The 26,342-nt window shown below is 49.1% G+C and overlaps 1 protein-coding gene across 1 annotated transcript; it reads left to right on the plus strand.

The window, feature by feature from the left end:
* Positions 1 to 25,964, plus strand: BPIFB4 (BPI fold containing family B member 4). The gene is made up of 16 exons (XM_020902502.2): positions 1 to 118; positions 1,087 to 1,149; positions 1,687 to 2,206; positions 2,941 to 3,045; positions 3,803 to 3,946; positions 5,147 to 5,210; positions 5,683 to 5,743; positions 6,759 to 6,850; positions 8,639 to 8,842; positions 10,174 to 10,227; positions 12,883 to 13,053; positions 15,225 to 15,292; positions 17,242 to 17,284; positions 19,412 to 19,475; positions 21,900 to 21,976; positions 25,623 to 25,964. Exons 1-16 carry the CDS (start codon positions 13 to 15, stop codon positions 25,644 to 25,646), a joined length of 1,860 nt encoding a protein of 619 aa, XP_020758161.2. The 5' UTR covers positions 1 to 12; the 3' UTR covers positions 25,647 to 25,964.
* Positions 25,965 to 26,342: the final 378 nt, after the last annotated feature.

Consider the following 26,342-nt stretch of genomic DNA (forward strand, 5'->3'; position numbering starts at 1 on the left):
AGCAGTGCCAGCATGTGGACGGCGTGGTGTGTGGCTGCTCTCTCGGTGGCGGCCGTGTGTGGCGTCCGCCAAGATACAAACGCCATCCTCAAGGTTTCCAAAGACGTGCTGAGCAATGGTGAGTCCAGCCCTGCAGAGGGTGGATAGTGGCAGGGGGTGGGTAGGGAAGTCCAGCCAACTCTCAAATTCCCAAGCACTCTCTTGCTCACTGGCAGATTCTACATCAGAAGGATGGGTGGCTTCTCTCTGGGCCTTAGTTTCATCTTTTCCGTAGGCTCCCACTTACTGAGCACTTGCTAGGGGCCAGACACCATGCTGGGGAGTTTACGATTGAGGCAGTAGAAAGCAGTGATTAAGAGCTTGAGTCTTGGAGTCAGCCTTCCTAGAGTTCAGATATTGGCTATATGACCTTAAGTCTATGACTTGAGTTCTCTGAGCCTCAGTTTTCTCACCTGCAAAGAGGGTGTCCTTATGGTCCCCATCTCAGAGGATTGATAAAAGAATCTAATGAGATGAATGACCTTTTGAAAACTTATCACAGTTCCTGGTTCATAGAAAGCACTCAAAGTGGGAGCTGTCATTGATCCTGCCTTCAGTTCTTAGGGTCTTGCTTTTGTCATCTGGCAAATTGGGACATGTCTCCTGCCCTCATTCCTGTCCAAGGCTGTCATAGAATGAAAAAAGGGGTCATTTCCTCAGTGTCACAGGCCTCAATTTCTTTATCCATCAAGTGGGGACAATAATTCTGGCCTTGACTGTTTTCCAGGAATAAATTCGAATAATGCACTAAGAAGTAGGGTTTTTTTTGTTTGTTTGTTTTTTACACTGTAAAGTGTGGAGTGCTTGGAAGGAAGGATCATGAAGAAAATCTACTCAGGTTTGGCTGAATGGTGTCAAAATCCAATTAAAGTGTGAGAGGTCAAAGCCAGCTGCTAGTGAGTTCACGGGGATGTCAGGGCTGGTCAAGAGAAGCCTTACCATTCAACCTCAGGCATTTACCAGTGGGGAAAGGGGGACCAGGGAACGAGCAGTGCTGGGGGCCGGAGGGAGAACGAGCCTCTGAATGAGACCTTTGCTTCTCCGCAGCCATCTCGCGCACCTTGCAGCAAAGTGATGCTCTTCGCTCAGCCCTGAGAGAGGTGCCCATGGGTAAAGCTGGTGGTGATGGTGGTGGGCCTCTCCTGGGAGGTCTGCTTGGTGGAAGTGGAGGTGGTGGGGGAGGTGGTCTTCTGGGGGGCCTGCTTGGTGGCGGGAGTGGAGGGGGTGGCGGTGATCTGTTGGGCGGAGTTGGAGGAGGCTTATTGGGTGGCAGTAGCAGTGGTGGTGGAGGGCTCTTGGGTGGCAGTGATGGGGGGCTTTTTGGTGGTGGGAGTAGCAGTGGTGATGGTGGGCTGCTGGGTGGCAGTGGTGGGGGGCTGCTGGGTGGTGGAGGCCACCGTGGTGGAGGGCTCTTGGGTGGCAGTGGTGGGGGGCTCTTGGGTGGTGGAGGCCACAGTGGTGGAGGGCTTTTGGGTAGCAGTGGTGGGGGGCTCTTGGGTGGTGGAGGCCACAGTGGTGGAGGGCTCTTGGGTGGCAGTGGTGGTGGTCTCTTGGGTGGCAGTGGTGGTCTCTTGGGTGGCAGTGGTGGTCTTTTGGGCGGTAGCCGACACCATTACGATGACTACAGACGTGCTGAATTCCCCCGAGGTGTCGGTGGTGTTCCCTACAATGACTTCCACGTCCGAGAACCACCCCCAAAGTATACCAATGGCCGCCAGCTGGGCGGTAGTTACAAGTATGGTCACATTGAGACCAGTGACAACACCGCTCAGCTGGGGGGCAAATACCGATATGGTGAGATCCTTGAGTCCGATGGAAGCGTCAGGGACCTCCGAAGCAGCAACTACCGCAATGCTGAGAATGAACACGGCAGCCACAGGGTCCACGGGCGGTACAGGTCTGCTGAAGGTGCGGCGCCCGTGGGCAGACTTCACCGGCGAGAACTGAGGCCTGGAGAGATCCCGCCTGGTGTAGCCACTGGGGCACTGGGCCCGGGTGGTTTGCTAGGCACCGGGGGCATGCTGGCAGCTGATGGCATCCTAGCGGGCCAAGGTGGCCTGCTCGGCGGAGGTGGTCTCCTCGGTGACGGAGGACTTCTTGGAGGAGGGGGCGTCCTGGGCGTACTTGGCGAGGGCGGCATCATCAGCACCGTGCAGGGCATCACTGGGTAAGGAGGGTCTGGGGTCTTGAGTCTTGCATGTCTTGTATGCTTTGGGATCTTGCTGTTAAAAGTCCTGAATCTGAGTCCCAGCTCAGCCTTTTATATTAACCTGTGACTTTGGGCTATTCTTTTCCTCTATCTGAGTCTCAGTTTCCTCCTCTGTAGAATGGTCATAGTAACATAGTCAAGGTGGAAAAGACCCAAGATTGTGCATACATATTATAATTTCAACTATGCTCAGCCTCCTCCTCATATTCACTATTTAATTTGACCAATATTTAGAGCATCAACTACGTGAAGGGTGCTCTATTATCCCTAGGGGCATGACCTTATGGTGAGCCAAGACAAGACACATCTCTTGTTCTGATGGAGCTTGCAGGCTGGTGGGTTATATGGCATCAATAAAGAAGCCTGGAAACAATTAAACACTTACAACGCTAAGAAGTTCATGGAGAAGTGAGGAGATATACAGTGGAGAGATCAAGGGAGGCTTCCCAGAGGAAGAAAACATAGACTTGAAATCTAAAGAATGTGTGGGAAGAAACCAGACAAAGCTGGGCAGGGACAGGCAGAAGGAGTAGCATTTTTACATGGAAAAAAAAAGATCAAAGCAAAATATGGAAATATAAGCAATAGACCTCCAGGCAGTGGGAGACTGGGTCATGAGGAGGGGGTCCCTGGGGAGTGGGGTGCCGGGCAGTGGAGATGGCTGCCCTTTCACTGCTCTCGGTCCCCTGCAGGTTACGCATCGTGGAGTTGACTCTCCCTCGGGTGTCCGTGCGGCTCCTGCCCGGCGTGGGCGTCTACCTGAGCTTGTACACCCGCGTGGCCATCAACGGGAAGAGGTGTGTGCCCTTGGTTCCAGAGGGGTCCCTGCCACCCTACATCCTGGCTGGGAGATCTGGGGCAGGTCATTTCTCCTTTTTGTCCATAGTGTGGGGGCTAAAAGACCTGAGGTGTCATCAGCACACACATGGCTTATACCTTTGGGCTCAGGCCATCTCCTGAGCAGCTAGCAGTGAAGGCAGCCTATGCAGAGGTTAATAAGATCCTGGGAGGCTGGAGTCCGGGGGCCCCTTGGGTTCAAATCCTGACTCTCTTTTAACCTGTGTGAAGTCGGGCCAGTTCTCCTAATATCACTGAGCCATAATGTCTTCACCTGCAATGGGCACAATAAGACATAACCTTTCCCAGGTGGCTGCAGCCACTGTGACAGATGGTCTCCCTGAATAGTGTCTGCCAAGTAGTTGGTGCTCATTAGGGGACCTCAGGTGCTGGACTTTTGCATTGATTTATCCCCATGGGATGAGGTCATGCCTATAAAGCAATATGATTGAGTGGTCACCTTGGAAACCAGAATTTAGACATAAGGTGCATTTATTGACCTCTGTTCCCAGCCTTTGAAGCTCTCCTAAGTTAAGTGGGGATAGATTTGTTCACAGGTGACTTGAGGGTCCAGGGAAGCCGTCTGGTTGGGGACCCCTAGACGTGAACCAGCAGCATAGTAGATGGCAGGGACCGCCAGGGCAAAAGCCGAGGTGCAATGTGGTGGTTGGGGGTTGACTCACTGTCTCCCTGGCACCATGGTCTCCCCTTCTCTAGTCTTATTGGGTTCCTGGACATTGCGGTGGAGGTGAACATTACGGCCAAAGTCCGGCTGACCATGGACCGCACAGGTTACCCAAGGCTGGTCATTGAGCGATGTGACACCCTCCTGGGAGGTATCAAAGTCAGGCTGCTGCGAGGGTGAGTACCAGTGGGCTGTGGAGTGCCTTGGCAGATGGTAGCATGATCTGTCTTTGGCAAATCATAATTTAGAATGGAAGCTCTGGAAGCAGCCTGGGGTTCCAACCTCTTCAGCTTCACTGTTGCTTGCTGTGTGGCCTTGGACAGTTCTGTTGCCCTCTCTGAGCTCCACTTTCTTCATCTGTGAAATGGGGGTAATTTTTTCCCTTTGGAATTGAGATGGCGAATGTAAAACACCTAGTGAAAATCTGGCACATTTTAAGAGTCTACATTACTTGAATAACATGGGTTTTGTGTCTAATGGTGCTCTAACTCACAGGGAAATTTCCCAGTTGATGCTGTTCAATGTGACCTTAATCAGATGTTGAGTTTTTTCTATTACACTCTACCCACATAGTGGCTGAGTCCACACCTTGTGTCCAGAGGGGTTTTCAAGTGTCTGGATATTGGCTGGTATGGCCAGTATGCTGCCCCGAGATGATGGTCTCAGATGAGGGCACATTAGGGCCACTCATAACTTTCTTTTCACTCCCTGGCCCTCATCTTGGGAGATTCTCATCTTGGTCTCTCTGAAGCCCCCTAATCCTTCCTCTCCTGTCTCATCAGTTTCTTTCTTCTCCAGCCCTCATCTTATCTAGACTGTGGGATCAGAGAAATTCACTGATGAGGGGACAGGCAAATTTGCATTTGAGCCCCAAATTTCCTATTCCTGTGGGCTTCTCTGAGTCTTTCTGCTCCAGGGTGGGTGGAGGCAGAAAAAATCAGCCCCTGGTGTTCTGGTGAGATGAGGAGGGGGAAGGAAACCCAGAAACTTCACAGACTTTTAATTCACATTTTCACAAGAAAAAATATCTGGTGGTACATTGTTCAAAATATAAAATGATAAAAAGGCATGGCCCCCTCCCTCTCCATCTCCCATCTTCCCTCTTCCCAGAGAGCTCACCTTGGTTATTTGTTTCTTGATTCTCTACCCAATTTTTTTAAACAAATGAAGCAAACATGAATGTAAATTTCATTCCCCTCTGAAATTTTAACACAAGTGAGCACATACTGGAAATACTGTTTTCTACTTTTCTCTCATCATTGGTCTATTGGGAGAATTTTCTGTACCAAACACGAAGTTTCCTTTTGCTTACCTTTATATGGTTGTGTAATATTCCACTGTTTGGTTGAACTGTCATTGATTTGCTCTCTCTTCAGGCTTCTCCCCAACCTCGTGGACAACTTAGTAAACCGAGTCCTGGCCAATGTCCTCCCTGACTTGGTAAGAATCCATCCCGGGACCAGGAGCAGGAAGCACAAACTTTCCCCTGAGTGAGGGGCCACAGTGCAGCCTCCATTCCTGGAGGCAGAGAGGTGACCCAGAAGGAGAGAGGGAGCCAGGGGGCTGGGCCGTGTCCTTGGGGGGTCTGGAAAGGGCCCTAAGGAATGTGGAGGGACAGATTAGTGAGGGGATAAGGAAGTGAGGCTTGAGATACACACAGTTCTTGGTTGGAAACCCAGCTCCAGCACTTCCAAGCTGGGTGGCAGTCACATCACCTCTCTGAGTCTCAGTTTTCCCATCTGTAAAATGGGGATCATGAGAAAGCCTTCCCCACAGGGCTGTGGGGAGGACAGGACAGGGCCACTCACAGAAAGGCAGTCAGTACAGTTGCCAGTATCATTGTTCTCGTCTGTGTACGGCTCCCCAACCCCCTGCGCGGTCACCAGGATTCCATGCCCTCTCTCCCCTGCAGCTCTGCCCCATCGTGGACGTGGTGCTGGGCCTTGTCAACGACCAGCTGGGTCTTGTGGACTGTAAGTCCTTCCTTCTTTGCTTCATTCACCCAACATCTTCTAGCATCTGATCTGGGCCCAGCCCTCAGAAGGGACCAGGGAAACAGCAGTGTCTGGGAGGAGGGCCCTGTGTGGTGCATGCAGTGCTATGTGTCTGACGCCAGGGGAGAGGGGCTGCCTGGCCCTTCCTCTTGTCCCCGGACACCCTTCTGTCCAAGCCCCAGAGGGAGGAGCTTCCCGCTTGGACCCCTGGGTGCTGTGGCTCCGGATGGGGTCGGGATGCTGGGTTTACAGCCTGCAGGCAGTGTGTGGACTTGGGGAGGCTCTTCCCAGTTTCCTCATCTCTAAAATGGGTGAGTTGGCCTCAACTCCTAGAGAGACTGGAGTGACTAGCACTAGATTAGAGAGTGACAGACGCCATGGAGACCGTCCAGGTCTTCAGATTCAGGCTCCGACACTTACCCTTGATCCAGGATTTCAGAGTAAACATTCTTGAAGGCAAGTCTGCCCCACGTGGTTGTCCAGGTTGTGCACTCCATGATTCCAGGGTCCTCCATCCAGATAGATCACAGCATAATGGTAGCACCAGTTGGGCAGTACACAGTCTCTACAGCCATACAGGGTTGGAAGAGCCCAGAAGTTAGGGCCCTTTATCACGAGCAGTCAGAGAAATGCCAAACTCAATTAAGTACCACATTGTGGAGCCCCATAATTTCTTCCCAGTACAGCACTTCACAGCTTACAAAGCTTATCAATATGCAGAATCTCATTGCCCACCCCCAACCCCCAATATGGTCCGAGGAGTTCTGTTAAGCCTATTTTACAGGGGAGGAAATAGAGATTCAGAGAGGTGCAGTGTCTTGACCAAGATCACACAGCAAGGAAGAGGCAGAGCTGGGGTTTGAACCCGGAATGCCTGCTCTCTCCATGGTGTCTGGAGCCAGAACCTTGCTGCCCCACTCTGCTCAGGTCACAAAGAAGGTGTCTGGGTGGGTGGGTCGGGGGAGCCTCCTGTGACCCCCACCTTCGCCTGCAGCTCTGATTCCTCTGGGGATACTGGGAAGTGTCCAGTACACCTTCTCCAGCCTCCCGCTCGTGACTGGGGAATTCCTGGAGCTGGACCTCAACGTGAGTGCCTGGGCTCGGGTGGGGGAGGTGTGAGTGAGGACCCCACCTCCCCTGACCCCTCCCCTGGCCCCCCCACCCCCCCACACCCTGCCACCAGGGCTGCTGCTGAATGCCTGGGAGGCAACATTTGAACAAGACCTTTTCCTGCTTGGATGAGGACCTTCAAGAAGCTGTGTTAGGAAATTCAATCACAGCCAACACTCACTGTGTGCCAGGCACATTCCTAGAACTTTATGTAGATTAACCCCCAAGTAGGCACTCTTATTGAGGAAAGTAAGACACAGAGAGATTAAGCCACTTGCCAAAGGTCACACAACTAGTAAATGTGAACCCGGGCTTTGGAGCAGGCAGTCTGGCTTCTAGTTATGGGAGCTGCTGCTGTGGGGCTTGGGTTTGTTGGAGGAGTGAATCTGGCTATTTGTGTGCTGGTAGACATTAACACCTGATTCTTCATGATTCTTTAAAAAAGTCCTAACTTTCCATGGTTAATTTCCATGGTATAAGTACCCCTACCCTGACCAATTTCAGGCTACTAACATGACTCCCTAAACACAGGGTTGGAAAGAGATGCCTGGAATTGGCTCTTGTGAGCTGATGCGCGCTAGCTCAAGCACACCACTGAATCAGGCCCATAACCGTGCACGTGCATGCACACACACACGTACTTACCCTGGGCTGCACAGACACAAGTGCCTTCCACTTCCTGCATCAGACCCAGAGCAGGCACACCCATGCTCTCAAAGACACAGCACACCTGTGCACACATGTATGTGCACACAGCATATCCACAAGCACAGAGTGATTCAGGAGATGTTTATCAGTTAGCTGCTGTGTGCCAGACTCTGGACTGGGACTGCTGGTGAACATAACAAGATCCCTGACTTGAGGGAGGTGACCATCTACCAGAGTGGATGGGCCATCTAAGAATCACTCAAACGATTAGAGATCTTGAGTTCTGCGAAAGGGATTCCTGGGCTATCAGAGCCTAAAGCAGGAATATGATTTACCCAGGGAGCTCACAGAGGGCTTCCTGGAGGAGGTGATACTTGAGCTGAGACCAGCCAATGGAGTGGGACAGAACAAAAGAAGAGTGTGTGGGAGGAAACGGCAGGCAGGAAGCATCTATGGATGGTAGGGGTACTGAGGTGGAGGTACAGATAGACAAGACCCTGGTGGCTGCATCAAGGAAGGGGGGTGAGGGAGGCAGAGTGACTCCAGATGAGGCAGACTGCACAACACCTTTTATGCTATGGAGAGTAGTCTGGCCTTTAAAGAGTAGATACTCCAGTGTATATGGAGTGTGCATCAGCTTGCTACATTGTTAGTGGAGGGCTCTCATTCTTCTATTTCAAATATATGGCACTGAACCATGGCTTAATTTTAAGTGTTCATAGAGCAGGAACTGCAAGAGAGGCTTGTTGTTCAGTCACTAAGTCGTGTCCGACTCTGTGACCCCACGGACTGCAGCACATGAGGTTCCTCTGTCCTCCACCATCTCCTGAAGTTTGCTCAAATTCATGTCCATCCAGCTGGTGATGCATACTAACCACCTCATTGAGAGATGCTTAATAGCATTGTAGGCAGACGCTTTAACGTCTGAGCCACCGGGGAAGTCCAAGAGAGATGCTATTCCATCACAAATTGAATTTATGGGACCATACCAGACCCAGTGGGTTTAACCAAGGAAGGCTGCCTGTAGACAAATGCAGGGATTCATTCCAGCCTTCAGCCCCTCTCCTCCACTCTTCTCTCTGCACCTCTCCCCCTCTTTCTTCTCTACTTCCCCAGACTTTGGTTGGAGAAGCTGGAGGAGACCTCATCGACTACCCACTGGGGCAGCCAGCCTTTTCTCCCAGGCAGAAGATGCCAGAATTGCCCCCCATGGGCGACAACACCAACTCCCAACTGGCCATTTCTGCCAACTTTCTGGGCTCGGTGCTGACTCTCCTGCAGAAGCAAGGGGCCCTGGATGTTGACATCACTGATGGCATGGTGAGTCAGGGCCCCCAGGACAGGGCGGCTGGGCAGCACACAGCTCACTGTTGATCCTCTCTAGTCCACAGTGTCCTGGGAAATGGCTTGAAAGCAAAGACTGTGGACAGTCCATCCCTTAACTCATGACACTAAACAACATTGAAACATTGCTCCCTATCCAATTCTACATAATTTTATTCCAAACCTTTAAAAAGGCATAATATAAATCCATATGTCTGTATCTCAGTACAAGTGTTTTGAATCCTTTTGCTTGGTAAACATTCATAATGCATAACTAAGAGACATAAGAATAAAATATCACCTTTAGGTATGTTCCAAAGTCATTTTCTCTCCAAATCTTTTCTTTTAAAACATTTCAAGCTTATCAAAGCTGCAAAATAATACAATTAATGTCATAATATCCTTCACCTAGATTCACCAGTTAATATTTTGCCACATTTGCTTTATATCTATCTATCTGTCCATCTACCTATCTTTATCTAACTATCTATCTATCTATCTATCTATCTATCTATCTATCTATCTATCTATCTATCTACGTATCCCTCTATCTGCTGTTGAACAGCTTGAGTGTTTGGAGTCATCACATTTTGTTCCATAAAATTCAGTGTGTATCTCATAAGAACAAGAGTTTCTCAAAACAACCCCATCATGTGCCTTATGTCAACCTTGATTCTACCAAGAGGAAAGTCTCCATTTGGTGCCAGTATGATGTGACCCTCTCTTAAACTTTTAGGTGTCCTCTTTTAACTCAGGGAGAACAGAACTACCCCCCGCCCCAGACAATGGTATCCACGCACAGTGTGAGGTCATTGTTCTGTTTTTGTTGCATTTAGTTTTACAGATGCCATCACCTTCTGTCAAGTGGTACTGGCTTTCCATTTCTTAGTATCTGATAATTTTTAAAAGTTAGTCATTTAAGGAAGATATTAGCTAAATAATAGCACAGGTAGTTCAGGGATATGGCAGCATCATGCACTTAATGGACACTGGGTTTCACACATGGACCCGCTGATGTCCATCTTGTTTTCATAAAGACTCACACTTTTAGAGGAGAAAGATTCAGATCTTGCCTCCTGCCCTGAGAAGTCCTGTCTGTGGAAGCTTCAGCGGCTGCCCCATGCACTTAACCCCCAAATGGCCACCTCGCTCTGCATGGTGGCCCCTGTTGGACCTGTGGTGCCTCCCCAGAGGCCTTAAGGCCTTAAGGGAGAGGACATGCCTCCACTGCTTGTCTGAGAGGGGTAGGGGTTTAATCACTGTGTTAGCAACTCCTGTCTGTCTCCATAGCCTTGGGGACCCACACAACACTTCTTCTTTCCCTGCAGTTTGAAGAGCTTCCTCCACTCACCACGTCCACACTGGGAGCCCTGATTCCCAAGGTACGTATGGGTGGTGCCTCCCCTCACCTTCAGCCCCACGTACCCTTTCACTGTCCCAGGAGCTGGGTAGGAAGGGAAGGCACTCAGCACTGGAGATCCAACCTTCTCCCCGCACCTTGAAAGTACAGTGAAAAAGGCTTGGAGACCAGACCCCTGGGGGTGTGTGGGCGCAGAGTGCTGAGGTGGAAAGCACCTGAGCTCTAGCCATGGACTGGCCTGCCTAGGTCTAATCCCAGCCTGGTCACTTCCTCACTGTGTGTCTTTGGGCAAGAGTCTTAATGTACTCTGAGCCTTAGTTTCCTCATCAGTCAAAGGAGGATGCTAATAACTATTACACAGGTTCATCCAGGAGGGCAAAGGGGATGACGCTCGTAAAGATACTGATGCAGAGCTTGGTGGTGGAGGGCATGGAGGCCTAGAGGGAAAAAGCCACATCTTTGGAGCTGACAGACATGAATTTGACTCCAGCTCAGCACATCCCAACCATACTCCCTTAGGCAAATAACCTCTCTGACCCTCGGTTTTCTTACCTGGATGACCTCACAGGATGACTGCAGCTCTGGGATCTGAATATAGGCCCAGAGTGGGCATTTGATAAATGTTAACTGGATGGCATCACCGACTCAATGGACATGGGTTTGGGTGGACTCCGGGAGTTGGTGATGGACAGGGAGGCCTGGCATGCTGCGGTTCATGGGGTCACAAAGAGTCGGACACGATTGAGTGACTGAACTGAACTGAAATGTTAACTATGATCGTTCTTGTTAAAATAACATTAAAAAAAAAAAAGCAAATGCAGTCTTGGATCAGCTGCCATACACAGTTGAAACAAAGGCTTTTCTGATCCCAGTTCTTGTCCTAGCTCTGGTTCCAGGCCTGCTACCCTGAACCTGGCAGCAAAGAGCTTCTTAAATGGTGTTATACAGGTGCCAAAGATTTTTGTAATTGACAGCCATTTTAGACATTTTTCATCTCCTGTCTACCTGTCCCATCTTGTTCTGGGTGGAATTCAAAGGAAAGGAAACTGCACTCAACAAATGGTCACTATCGCCCTCGTGTGGTTGAATGCTGAATGGCAGGGCAGCATTGACACAAACGGAGGCATCACCAGGAGGCAGGCGGACCCCTCAATCAACTGGACTTTTGTTTATCAGACCACTTCTTACATGCACTGCACTTTATGGTTCATGAAAGTTGTTAAGAATCCACAGTTTCATGTGGTTTTAATCCTCCTCCCATCCATGGGGCCAGAAGGGAGGAGAAACCCAGTTTACAGGTGGGCAAACCAGTTCAGAGCGGCCACACCACGTGGCGGCAGCCCAGCTGAGTTCAGTGAAGCAAAGACTCAGGCTATGGGGCTGGGCCTGTAGCAGGGAGGGACTGAGGCTAGACATGGAGGAATGTCTCCCGGAGTTACCAGGAGGCGCTTGACCAGAGCCGGGGTAGGTATCCTGAGTTTTCTGCTGCTGTGGAGAGAATTCAAGGTAACCTCTCAGGGTTCCCGTGAATGGAGAGTTGTGAATTCTTGGAGATTCTGCATGTTGGGGTGGAGGTGGTTGGGACACCAGGCCCCTCTGTGGAAATATCCTGAAAACCCTTCTGTGAAAAGCCAGTGAGCCAAATTATCAATTTGTTGAGAGGCAATTTGCCCTGAGTGGTCAATTGGCTATATTCATTAGATTTGCTGTTAGATGAAGAGTTGTCCGGAAGAGTTTCACCTTGAATGTGGTCAGGAAAATGAATGCCTTCTTAGGATCAGAACATACCCTACTGCACTGGATATAGAAAAGCTGACGTTTAAATTGGTTTCTTTTTAAAGTAACTTTGGGATTTTTTTCCATATATTTATGCTCACTTAACATATTTAGGAAAATATGTTCCTTAAACTTTTTTGGTAAAGAAGTTATTTAGTAAATATGGGATCTGGTTGTTCGATGACTTGTCCCTTTAGCCAATTTGGAGGAATCAGTTAGCAGCAAGCAGGCTCTGATCCCTCCCGCCATATATCTCCAGAGACCCCAGCAAATCCAGGCGGGTGGGGCAGGCTGTGCCTTGCCCTGGGAATTTCACTGTGAGGCACCTGGAATTGCAGACTTTCTCATTCCAGGTGGGACATCCGGAGTCAGTGGGAAAGGAGAGAGGTCCTGGGCTCCCGAGTCACAGAGACCTGGCCTAGAATCTCAGCTCTCCTGTTGGCCTTGGACAATTTGCTTGATGTTCCCCCTCTGAGCCTCAGTTTTCTCATCTGTAACATGGAGAAGAAAAGCAACGTTTGGAGCTGTGACGAGTCAATGAAATCATGACTGTCCAACACCAAGCTCAGTGCCCCTCCCCCAGGACCCTATTCCCCTAAGGACCAGGTTTTGAGCATTTCCACAGTATCACTGTCAGGTATTGAGTTTGAAGCTTCGCTGGCATGATTTCATTGACTTCTCATGATATCTCTTTGTGAGAGGCTTGGAGAAGACTGCCCCTGGCCAAACCCCACAGTGGTTGGAGGCTTTGCATGTGGTTTGTAGGACTCAAGCAATGTTGCTGAGTCTGAGGGGATCCAGTGTGGGACCCCCTGCTCTGAGCTTAGAGGTTGACTGATGAGCCCCTGAGTTCCCCTCCCCTATGGAGGGCCCTGCTCACCCCACAGGTGTCTGCCCACAGGTGTTCCAGCAGTACCCCGAGTCCCGCCCCCTCACCATCAGGATCCAGGTACCAAACCCACCTTCCGTGACGCTGCAGAAGGACCAGGCGGTGGTGAAGGTGTTCGCCACCTCTGAGGTCATGGTCTCCCAGCCCAATGACGTCGAGACCACCATCTGCCTCATCGATGTGGTGAGTGGGGGTGGGAGGTCACATGGTCTCTGGGAGCCTGCAGACACCTTCAGAGCCCCCCATGGTCCCCCCATAGTGACTATGAGACGGATTTGGGGGCCAGATGACCTGATTCAAATCCAAGCTTTAAGGGCACTTGTGGCTGTGTGGCCTTCGGGCTTGATTTTTTTCCTGTACCCCGTGGCAGTGGCAGCAGGGCATTAATGAGACGCTCAGGGAAGTACCAGAAACACCAGAAGGAAGCCAGAAGTGCTGGCTGGTACTATTCTCACAGCTTGTGTACCACACCCCGTGCTGAAGCAGTCCTCATTTGTTCAGCAATATTTATTGAGTACCTACTATGTGCTATGTTTTCTACTACAGGCTGGAGAAAGGGGAACAAAACAGATAGTTCTGGCTTTCTTGTCCATGGTACTCAAGAGGAAAGGATACAAATCAACAATTTCCACAATTATTTCATAGAGGGGAATCCTCTTAAAATGATGTTATTCCTTTGATCGAAAGTCTTTCTCTCAAACTTACACACAGCCCATCCTCTATCATCCACCAAGTCCTTCCTGAGCATCCTCCGGTCACCTTTTGGCTTCTCTGTGTTCCTCCAACATACTAGGCACAGTCCCACTCGGGGACTTTGTCTCAAATGCTCTTCTCCCAAACATCTGTGTGGCTCACAGCCTGACTTCCATCAGGTCTCTGATCTAATGTCACCTCCTCCGAGAGGTCTTCCCAGACCACCTGTCTCAAATACTCCCACCCCGCCCATCTCTCTCCCTGTCTCTCTTGCTTTACATTGCTCATAGCCTAATGTGATATTATTAAATGAACTCATTGGTTAGTTTATTACTGGGCAGAGACCCAGACCATTTTATTCACTGTAGGATCCCCAGAGCCAGGCACAGAATCTGGCACACACTAGGTGTTTAGTAAATATTCGTGGAAGGAGTGTGCTCAGTTGTGTTGAGTGCCACTTCCCCCTCCGTGTTGAAAGGTTCGGGCTCAGACACTTCGGGTTCTGTCCTGTCTGCTGTATCTTCCCAGTCTCTCCTCCCAGGGCTGGAGACGTGGTGAGCCACCTCCAGTCTGGGAGGTGGGTGTTCTCGGCTGGAGCGCACATGGAGTCCATGCTAGGCATCGTCAGACGAGAAAATTAAAGGGCTGATTCTCACCCAGGAGTGGAGATGGCTGCCCCTCATCCAGTCCCCTGTTGACGTGTCCCTACCGTGCGGGAATTTTTTTCCATCAATAGCCCATACATTTGATCCAGCTCAGGACCCTGCCGTGATCCCACTGCCCGCTGGATCAGCCCTTATTCTGCTCCAGCCCGCGTGCCCTGCCTGATCTGGCCCCACCTCCACTCCAGCCTCCAGGAGTGCCCTCCCTCCTCACACTCTGGTTTTCTCTCTGTCCCTCTGCCAACCCCTTTCCTGCCCTAGCTCTTATGCACAGACCCTTCCCGCTGCCTGGATCATCCTCACACCCTCTTTTCCATCTGGCCAAGTCGCACATACCCTTCAGGCCTCAGCTGAAAAGTGCCATTTCCCCAGGAGAATTTCCCACGCCTGGATCCGTCTGTGCCATATATATCCAGTGCTCCTGCTGCTCCTCCATCGTCCTAATTATTGTTTTTACTAATAGCATTGCCTGAAATTGTTGGAAGCTTCCCTTTTCTCACAAGACCAACTTGTTTTATTTTATTGTACGGGGGGTGGGGTGGCGGTGGGGTTGTGGGGGGAGGGCCGAGAAGCAAAGAGGGATCTTCTGACAAAAAGGCTTCGGCTTAGAGAAGGGGATGAGTCTGGACCTTTTATGCCCTCTCTTGTGGGGGAGAGGGGGCAGTTATGACTGACAGTGATGATGCCCAATCGCATCTACAACAGCTATTCTGAAGCAGGTCTCCTAGGCCGCAGGCCAGGCCTGCCTCCTCTGAGACAGTTTAGTTTATTGGCTTCCTGTGGCTGTTGTCTTTCCTAAGAATGTTCCTCCAGCCTTTGCTGTGACTTACTTGTGAACAACAGTTAATGCAGGCAATTTATGATTCCCAACTCCTTCCCTCCAGAGGTGGGGAAAATCCTTTACGTTGTGTGTTATTGGGGGTCTCAGAGGGAGCCCCTGGCGAGCGATGAACACTGTAAGATGGCAGTGACATCCCATTCACCTTCCCTTTCTTCCAGGACACAGAACTCTTGGCCATGTTTTCCGTGGAGAATGATAAGCTTATGATCGACGCCAAGCTGGACAAGTAAGCGGGTTTGCTGCCGAGGGTTCTCGCTTTTCATAAAGACCTCTTTGGCATTCTTATGTCTGGTGCCAACTCACAGGGAGGGCTTAGAGGTCTCTGGACTTGGCTGCTGGGTAAATCCAAGGGACTGCACAAGGGAAAATGGGCCATAACTGCCAAAACCACTGGCGTGAGCAGGGCAAAGAGGATAGAGCCGTGAGCTTCACAGAAGGACTGCCGCCAACCACAGCATGGACAGTAATGATACTGCTGCTGCTGGTGATTAGCCGGGCTCTGTGCTGGCTACTTCTGTGTCTGATCTCATTCAGTCTTGCAGTGGCAGGGCTATTATTCTCCCATTTTAAAGAGGAGAAAACTAAGGCTCAGAGAGGTGAATTTATTTACTCAAGGAAGGCTACAATATGAGAACAGAGTGGGGCTGTGAGCCATCCCATGTCTATCTGACTTGGAGCTGTGTCGAATGGTTACAGGCACCAGCTGTGGAGCCAGCGGTATGGGTTCAGATCCTCCCATGAACCCCGACTGGCTGTGTGATGTAAGCCAGGTGAACTTGCCTCTCTGAAACTCAGTTTTCTCATCTGAAAATGGGCATTGTTGTCTCCACCTTGTAGGACTCATAATAATAGCTGTTATTTATTGGATGCTTTCTATGTGCCAGGCATTGAGCTAAGCCTTCAAGGTGTCTTCATTCATTTAATTCTTGACATCAGCCTATGGCCGCAAGGGTTATTATTATTGTTATTATTGTCTTGAAGGGTCCCACTTCAAGACAAGTGAGAGTGTATGTAACACTTGCAGCGTGTGTCTAGTTCATTGTAAGGTTGTTGTCTTGCAGCAAATATTTATCAAGCTCAACAGTGAGAGCCACTCCTACTGTGATGCTAATTGGAGCCTTTCAGGAGTTGCTAAGGAGGTCTGAGACTGAGGCCTGGAGGGAGAGAAGGGGTAGAGGAGAGCCCAAAAACTTCCAGGGGCAGGAAAGAGCTTGGGTGTCCTGGATGGAGCAGGAAGAAGGAGGGACGGAGTAGAAGTCGGGAAGGACTCCCACATTCTGAAGCAGAGTCTTCTCCCCGGAGAAGCCTCTATTGCTCATTGGTTTTGCTCCCCCTGGAGGTCAGTGGCTCCAATGTCTCTTTGCCCATGAGCGGGTCTGGTCCAGCCTCTCTCAGGTGGGACTCCTGGTTTGCCTGTGAGATTCAGGTGCAGCAAGACTGAAGCCCTCACAATGCAGAGAAAGACCTTGAACCCAGGCTCGGGCCTCCCTGCTCAGAATAGCCCAGCAGCCACGAGTGCAGCTCAGGGCACGAGTCCGGGGCTTCCTCTCCCAGCTCTGTGGCCTTGGCTGGTTTCCTGGGAGCCTCTGGTTCCTTCTTCGTGGAGTTCCTAAAGGATCTTGCCAGGTAGTGATGATGCTCAGGTGGGCATAGCACTCATCGGGTGCCAGGGGTGATTCTATGGGATTTACTTGAATTACCCTATTTAGTGCTTATAGACACCCACTCTGCAGAGGAGGAAACTGAAGCATGGGGAAGTTAAGTACTTTGCCAAGGACACATAGCTGCAATGCGAGCCTTATGCACATGTCATCGTGTCTGGTACATAGTTAATGCTCCATAATAGAGACCAGCCATACTCATATTAACTCCCCCAGATCCAGAGGAGTCTCCCTGAGGGTGTTGGTGGATGGTCTTCTTACACTGAAATGTGAGACTCATGATTCTCAGGCAATTGCTACTTCTTTCTTTCTTTGATTGCACTGGGTCTTTGTTGCAGCCTACTGTGAACTCTTGGTTGCAGCATACAGACTCCGAGCTGAGGCATGTGGAATCTAGTTCCCTGACCAGGGATTGAACCCGGGCACCCTGCATCGGGAGCTTGGAGTCTTAGCCACTGGGCCACCAGGGAAGTCCCGATAGCTCCTTCTAATGAGCTGTTTTCTTCATCTGCAGGACCAGCCTCAACCTCAGAACCTCAAACGTGGGCAATTTTGATGTAAGTACTAAGCTCAGGCCCCAGAGTTAAGTCTGGGAATGGCACCCCGTGAGGCTGGCCTGGGACTGGGATGTCAGTGAATTCCAAAGTGTTGATTGGCATCAGTGCTGTCAGGCCTCGTTTTACAGATGGAAAAACTGAGGCCCACAAAGCAAGTGAGGGGCAGAATCCTGATTCACAGCTCCTTCTACCATGCCTGTGGTGTTCCATTCTAACTGCCCCCACGGGGATCACTTGGCCCAAATCCTCCACCCCAGGGTGGGTGGCTATGGGAGCAGCCATGACTTTTGGGACCTCTTCCTTCCTGGATTGCGGGGACTCAGCTTTGCCACTGACTCTCATGTGACTTGGCTATACCTATCCACTCTGAGCCTCAGGTTTGAATTTCTTTTGAAACCTCCATGTTCTGGAATTCTGCCTTTCTAAGGATCCATGAATCTGAGACACTTATATTCTAGAATTTGGTCCTGTTTCATCAATTTTTTCCTTCTTGTGTCCCCCACCTCACCTAAGACTTTGAAAATGCCCATTTGGGGTCACAAAGAGTCAGACATGACTGAGTGACTGGACTGAACTGACTGATTTTATAAATTGTCAATGAAATTGATGCTTGCTTTCCGGGGCAAGTTTGGGTGAGATTTCCACTTACGCAGAGACAATCAAACCATCTGGTGCTTTTCTTATCCAAACAACTCATAGGATTGGTATCATCAGCTTCATTTTATAGATGGAGAGATTGGTACCCAGATAGGGGCAGTGACATGCTTTACAGCTGGTTGGGGCAGAGCTCAGACTAGAATGGGAATCTCTGGACTCCAAATGGAAAAAGACACCAGTACTTAATAGGGAATTAATGAATATTTTTGGAGCAATAGAAATTGGCATCAGGCACTACATTAACCTTTTATTTATTTATTTATTTACTTTTAATTCAAGCCTTTCTCCATTGATTCTCAAATCAAACTTATGATTTGGGTGCAATTATTGGCCCACTTTCCAAATAAGAGAATCAAACACAGAGAAACTGAGCGACCTGCCCAAGGTCACAGAGCTGGTAAGAGGCAGTGTGTTAGTCATTCAGTCATGTCCGACTCTCTATAACCCCATGGACTGTATAGCCCATCAGGCTCATCTGTCCATGGGGATTCTCCAGGTAAGAATACTGGAGTGGGTAGCCATTCCCTTCTCCAGGGGATCTTCCTGACCCAGGGATTGAACCGGGGTCTCCCGAACTGTAGGCAGACTCTTTACCAGCTGAGCCACCAGGTAAGAGGCAGTGCTAGGACTTGAATCCCATGCTCGGTCCCCGTAGTATCACGTGGCCGCACACCATGGCAGAAGAGCTTGTGTTTGGTTTGGACAAGTACTCCCTGAGGTAATGATTGTCCACTCACGTTTTCAGATGTAGAAAGCAAGGTTTAGAGAAGTGAAGAGCAGTTCTATGTGAAAAGGGGCTTCCCTGGTGACTCAGAGGTGAAGGATCTGCTTGCAGAGCAGGAAACATGGGTTCAATCCCTGGGTCAGGAAGATTCCCTGGAGGAGGGCATAGCAGCTTACTCCAGTATTCATGCCTGGAGAATCTCCATGGACAGAGGAGCCTGGCGGGCTACAGTCCATGGGCTTGCAAAGAGTTGGACACAACTATAGCATGCCCACACGCTATGTGAAAAGGCTCCAGGCCAAGCATTTTACATGATCTGCTCCTAATCCTCACTGCTTCCTTGCAAGCTGGACTTGTTGGCCCATTTAACAGCTGAGGAAACTGGGGGTCAGAGAGGTGAGGGACCTGAAGTGCTGGTCACAAAACGCAAGGGTCTTCCAAATCACCAAAGACTCCGTGCTCTGTGCCCCTTGGGAAGACCTGTTCTCCCTCGGTCTCTGCCTCACCATGAGCCTTGGGCCAGCACTTGCCGGGCACTGGGCCTCAGCCTGCCCATCTGTACAAGGAGCAGGTGGACCAGATGTGCCTTGGGGTTGGTGGTTCTGGAATCACAGGGGCTCTGGCTGCAGCTCCCAGATTCTCCCGAAGATGCTCTTCGACTTCCTCTCTAGCCACGGTGGCCGGGGGCAGAGAAATCAAGGATCCCTTCTGACCTGAGTGAATTTCTTTTCGTTCTTCCTCTGCAGGTTGGCCTCTTGGAGGTGCTGGTCGGGAAGATTTTTGACCTGGCATTCATGCCTGCAATGAATGGTGAGAGAGGGTGCCCCAGGGGTGCGTGGCCTGGGGATCAGGAGGTTACTGGTTTGTTGGGCATATATGATGCACAGCTGTTCCACCTCAATAGCATTCCTGAGACCTTTACTCTAAGCTTATTTATCTCAGCCTCTGAATGCAAATATTGCCCCAAGATTCCATCCACTTCTTTATTTGCTGCTTTTGTTGTATTATTTTCCTGCCCCACCTTACTTGACTGATTTGTCTGATTATCGATGTGAACTTCTAATTATATGTGAAAATTATATGTGTGCACATTTTAGAAAGTCCAGAGAGGTTAGAAAACAAAATCTCACCTCCCAGAGGCAATTAATCCCAATATCTGGGTATACTTCCTTCTAAACGCTTCTTTTTTTTTTAAATTTTTTAAATTTATTTTCATTGGGTTTCTTTTCAGTTGTGGTAAGATATATATATATAAAACATAAAATTTGCCTTCCTAACCATTTTTATCTTAATTCACATGGCTGTGTTCCTGATTTATTTTTTCTGACTTATCTTTAATTGTGATTTATTTTTACTTGCACAGGGACCACATGTGTATTTTATTAATGTAAAAAGTTCAATCAGTACAGACAGAACTAAAGTTGCTATTACCAATATTCCCAGCCTCCTAACCCCCTAGACAGTTACATGGTCAGTTAGAGGGTTTTCTTGCTCAAATTTATAAATAGATCAAACAGCGTGGTGCCTCATCTCTGTGGCTCCATGTTGAGCCCTGGGGCCACTGGAGGTTGGGTCAACTGCTCCATCAAGAACCACAGCCCTCAAGCTGTTACCAACCAGGGTTCTTGGCCCCCTTAATCAATAGAAATTGATCAGAGGCCAGACAAGAAATGCAAGCAAGGCTTTATTGGGGTCCCTGCTGCAGCAAGGGGGGAGCAAGTACAAACAGGTTCCCTTGCTTACTGTCTCCCTGAGTGGGGCAAGCTTGCTTCTTATATGTGGTGAGGGTAAGGGTGGTCCAGTGGTCAGGCAGGAGGGGTGACCTAAGTGGTCTGTCCACCCCTTAGGTGGTATTGTGTGTACAGGGCATGCACAGTACCCTGCTTGTGTTCCTGACCTCCTCTTCTTTGCTCCAGGCTCTTCAAAAGTGGCAGTTAGGTTTTTGGTTTATTTGTATCTTTTGTCCAGAATTTGCCCCAACTGTTATTTTTAGTCCCATACAGTTTCTTTGTATTTTCTTGCTTGAGGAGAGGTGTGTCCAGGTGCAAGCATTTCAGCAGAGGGTCCCAGGTCCCAGCTTGTCTCATTACCTCTGGACCCCAACCTCTCTCCCCACTTCTGCATCTTGGAAGATGGGATGAAGAGGGGTGGCAGCAACTGTACCAGCTCAGTTCGTTTGGAGAAGTCTTGATGTCAATCAAACATTTTTTCAGGAACTCTTGATGTCAATCAGACCTTTTTTCAGGGGACTGTCACCAGAGGAGACTGAATCAGAACCACAGAAAAGCCCTGGTCACCAAGTCCATGCTCGTTCCCTGGTAGGAGAGGATGCTGTCAGGAGATGGATGGGGCTGGGCTGAGCTGGGAGCCAATAGATGGAGCTGCTCACCTGGGCTTCACCACTAGGGGTGCTGTGAGCTTGACAGCAAGTCCCTCAATCTCACTATACTGCGATTTACCATTCTCAAAAGTGAGAGGTTGGGTTAGACCCAGGATTCCCAAGAAGGATCCCATAGAAAATCAGTCCCACAAGATTCTCTGAGAAAAGGGTTCCACGACCAAGCAAGTTTGGGAAATACTGCATAGGTTCCTTGGGGGTAGATTCACAATGTCCTTAGTCCTCTGAAAAGTCCTGCTGGAGTCAGGTAGTGTGTTCAGCCTCACTCAGTCCCGTGTTCCCCACCTGCCTCTCCCACCCTTTCCTGGCTCCCTTCCTCATTCGCTCTCTTCCTTCTTTCTTTCTAGAATGTTAATCAGCAGGTCTGCTTAGGCTCCGATGACCTAAACCATCTGATGATCTAGACCATCCCTGGAAGTCACTTGTTGGGGTCCCATGTGTTTCCTTCTGTGCCTTCATTCAGCAAACCTCTCTCTCCTCTGTGCTGGGGACACATTCCTTGCCCGAAGAAACTCACAATCTGGTGGTGGTGACAGATGCGAAGACAGGGCGTTAGTATGTTGTGGTTTCCGTAATGGAGTTGTTCAGGAAGAGTGGCAGGAACCCAGAGTTGCTCTGTCTGGTGGGTAGGAGACCTCACAGAGGTGACATCCGAACAGAATTTCGGGGAAGTCTCAGAACTCAGCAGGCAGGCAAGGGTGAGGTTGTGTGCTCCCAGCACAAGGATAGGCAAGGACAAAGTCCTGGAGGCATGTAAGACATAATACTGGAGGCTTCAGAAAGGTTGATGCCTCTTGGCCATGCTGATTGTACCTGGTCATTTTTTTCCCCCACAGCTGTGCTGGGCAATGGTGTCCCTCTTCCCAAAATCCTCAACATCGACTTCAGCAACGCAGACATTGACATCTTGGAGGTAAGGAGAGAGAGAGAGCTCTGTTCTGCCTTCCTCGGCAAACCCAGGAATTGGGAGGAAGAAGAGAAGGGAAGGGAAGGGTGGGACAATAGCAGCCTCTACCTTCAAAGGATGGGGCTGAGGGAACAAGAAACAAAGCTGCTAGGAGCCTTAAATGAAGCTTTCATCACTGCCCCCATCTCACAGACGGGAATACTGAGGCTCAGAGCAGTAAAAGACTTGCCCAAAGGGAAAGTGTGACATAGTTCATCAGAAAAATTTTTGTTGAGCACCTAATATGTGCCAGACAATGCCCAAGGGGCTGAAGAAACAGTAGTGAACAAAAACCCTGGCCCTTGCAAAGCTTCAACCAGTGGATAGATGGGCCTTTGGGAAAATATTCCTGAAATAATTGCTAATTGGAATCATGGCCAGTGCCATGGAGGGGGTCTTGTTACCACTACCAAAATACACATATGTTCAATATATGAAATTCAAAAAATACAAAAAAGATGAAACAAACACATGTTTATCTTCCTAGATATATTTGCAACCCAGAAATTATTGCTTAGAACATTTTGTTATTTTTCATTCCAGTCTCTCTGGAATTTTATTTTTAAACATGGCTTAATTAGGGGGTTGGTCAGTAGAGCATTGGAGTTAAAGAATAAGGGTCCTGGCATCCACTGGCCTGGGTTTAAATCCTGACTTTGTCAGTTGCCAGCTGAGTGATTCTGGGCCTCAGTTATCTCCTCTGTACAAAAGGGCTAATCATAGTGTGTATCTACAGGGCTGCATTTAGGATAAAAGAGGTTCTGCACATAAAGTGCCTTGTACAGCCCTTGGCACAGAGTCAGCATTCTAGAAGTGTCTGTCATTATCAGCATCACTGTAATAAAGAAGGTGCAGTGTACATCCTGGTGCACAAACTGTTCTGGCTCCAGGATTCAGTTCTTTAGAACATGATCCCGGAACATGATTCCAGATTGACAAAGTCCTTTTCAAAAGGTGGCACTTATTTGCATAGCCACCAGCTGTGTGCCAAGAGCCAAGCTCCTCACACTCATGCCAGGCTTGGGCCTCAGCCCAGGGGACAGCCCACCCCCCAACCTTTGGGGAGGAGTCAAGAGAGGTGGCAGTGACCTTGAATGGGCAATGTGGGTCAGATGCCAGCTCTGGGCAGTCCTTAGGGGTGCCAGTCATGGTCCCTTTTCCTGGGCTCCTGCAAGGACCTCAACACTGCTCTGAGCCTCAGTTTCCTCATCTGAAAATGGGGAACACCACCACCACCCACCTCACAGAGCTGACAGTGAGAGATTAAGTGAGATACAGCATTTCAGTGTTAACGGTCATCATTGACTTTTTAAAAGTGGGTTAGGAAATGTGAACAGGATTGGCAGCAATTTATTATCCCCATCATCACCACTGTCATCATTTCTACCATTTACTGAGCATGTGCGGTGCTCCCTGCACTGTGTTATATGCATTTGGGCCTTACCAGGGCTCTGGTCAATATTTACCTCACATCGCAGGTGAAGGTATCAGAGAGGGTAGGCCACTTGCCCAGGTCATTCAGCTGGTGAGAGGCAGGATTTGTCCTTAAGTAACAGAGACGGCTCAAACCAGTGGTTCTCAACCAAGGCTGTATTGCAACCCACCTCCCCAGCCTGAAGGGGATTTTGAAATGAATAGGGGTGAATTTTCTTTCCTGAATAATCATGCTTGAGCATTTTATATCAAAATCTGGGGTTGGCCAAAAAGTTCATTTGGGTTTTTCCGTAACATCTTATGGAATAACCCAAACTAACGTTGTGGGTGACCCAATACATATTATTTTGTTATAAATTACTATTTTTTATTTCTTCTGTATATTCCAGTAAAAGAATTATACTGGCTTTTAAAATATATGTATCAGTAGATTATGTAATCTATGAGATTCGTTTCAGAATAAAGGAAGTAATATGAAGACCTATAATAAAATGAAAAATGGGTGTTGGGTCTGAAAGGTGAAAAATCACTGGTTTAAAGAAAGATTCAGGAAAAAAAGAGAAAGACTCAGAGGCTCTTGTAGGCTCTCTGTTGCTGTTCAGTGGCGCAGTTGTGTCTGACTCTTTTCGACCCCATGGGCTGCAGCACACCAGGCTTCCCTGTCCTTCACCATCTCTCAGAGCTTGCTCAAACTCATGTCCATTGAGTTGGTGATGCCACCCAACCATCTTATCCTCTGTCATTCCCTTCTCCTCCTGCCTTCAATCTTTCCCAGCATCAGGGTCTTTTCTCATGAGTCAGCTCTTTGTATCAGGTGTCCAAAATATTGGAGCTTCAGCTTCAGCATCAGTCCTTCCAGTGAATATTCAGGATTGATTTCCTTTAGGATTGACTGGTTTGATCTCCTTGCAGTCCAAGGGACTCCTCAAGAGTCTTATAGGCCCTCTGTAAATGGTAGCTATTTTTCTTCTTATTATTACTACTACTATATGGGTCTAGCCATTTATTTTAACTTTTTATTTTAAAATAATTTTAGACTTATAGAAAAGTTGCAAAAATAGTACAGAGAGTTCCAGAACACTCTTCACCTATCTTCCTCCAGTGTCAGCATCTGCTGTAATCCAAATACAATGATCACAGTCAGGAAATTAACATTAATACAAATCCTCAGGCCTCACCTACCAGCTTTCCCACTAATGTCCTTTATCTGGTTCAGGATCCAGGCTCCCACTTCACAGCTGGTTGTCACACCTCCTTAGTGCCCTTCAATCTGTGACAGTTCCTCAGTTTTCCTTGTGTTTTGCGACCTTGACATTTCTGATGAGTTGGGCTGGATTTGTGGGATGTCTCTCAATTTGGATTTGACTGATAGTTTCTCATAATTAGATGAGGTTATGTATTTTTGGCAAGAATGCTGCCAAACAATGCTGTACCCTTGTCAGGGTACCATGTCAGGGCACATGACGTCAGCATCTCCTTCCCGGAAATGTTCAGCTTTGATCTTGTGGTTAAGGTGGATCCTGCCAGTTTCTCCACCAAGTTACTATGTTCTCCCTTTATAACTAATTAATATTGCATGGGGCTTAAACTTCAACTCTATGCAAATATTCTGCTTCTCACCACACTTTCCCTATTAATTTTGTCTTTCATTAATGATTTTTGCCTTCAACAGTTACTACTGTACTGTTTGCCTGAATGGTGATTTTTTATCTCTGCAATTCCTTTCACACTTACTAATTGGAGTTCTGCTGTAAAGAAAAGTTATCCCTTCTCCCTCATTTATTTATTTACTCAATTACTTATAACAGTATGGGCACATGGGTATTCATTTCTGCTATGAATTAAGTCTGTTGCTTTTATTATTGTTGTAGATCTTTTTAATTATGAAAACTGGAGTTTGGAAGAGGAGTTTGGAGAGGGTTTGGAGAGGGGCTCAGGCCTGCTTCTCTTTATTTGGAAAAGAAGGAAATGAGGGGTAGGGTATGAAGCATCTTGCCCAAGATCCCCTGCTCACAGCAAGCTAATGACACAGCCAGGGTGATTCTCAGCTGTCTCCACTGTTCAGAGTTACTGCTGCCAAGAAATGCGACTGGCCTGACCCCAAGGCAGGCGGCTGTCTGCTGAGCTGCAGCCAGAAGCCACCCCACTCACTAACCAGCTCTGTGTTCTGCCCTCCAAGGACCTTCTGGTGCTGAGCACCTGAATGACGGAGGCAGAGCTGCTGCCACAGCCTGGGGAGAAGCCGGAACCAGTCCTGGAAAGGCTTGGCCTGACACGGTCCCCAGCTCCAAGTCTCTTCAGCTCTTCAACAGGTCCCTCCCCACCCCTCCAATCCTCTTCTCACCTGCCGCTGCCCTGAGAAAGGGTCCAGCCACTGCCCCCATCGGCCAACAATCCCATCCATGGTCAGCCCCCCGCAGGGGCATAGAGTTCTCCTAGAAGACCGAGGCCTCTCAGGCTCCATGCCAGACCCCAAGCTGAGAACTTTATGCTTTCAATAAAAGATTCCTCTTTCCCTGCAGTTGGGGTGAGTCTCCCCAGAGGACTCTCCCTCAGGGTCTGGGTGTTTCTTTCCTTGTTCAAGACTTCGTGGGGGGCACCTGGCAGATGTAGCTACAGCCTCATGAAAGATGGTTCAGTCCATGACTGAAAAATGCCAGACACCTCTGAGGGCCCTGTGGATGGGCGGGTGGAGCTGGGGAGGGGACCTTAATTCAGTTCTCACCACCTTCTTCAGCTCTCAGTTTGGCTGATCTCTCATTCCTGTTTCCCCACCCGCAACTCCACGGGGAGGGTCAGCACTCAGAAGCAGCAAGTTCAGTCATTAGACTGACTGCACTGCTGGAGGGCTGCCCTCTGGCCTAACTCCCATTCGCCAAGATGACAAAGCTCTCCACTC

Source organism: Odocoileus virginianus, chromosome 9, assembly GCF_023699985.2.
Source record: "Odocoileus virginianus isolate 20LAN1187 ecotype Illinois chromosome 9, Ovbor_1.2, whole genome shotgun sequence".
Classification (NCBI taxonomy): Eukaryota; Metazoa; Chordata; class Mammalia; order Artiodactyla; family Cervidae; genus Odocoileus; species Odocoileus virginianus.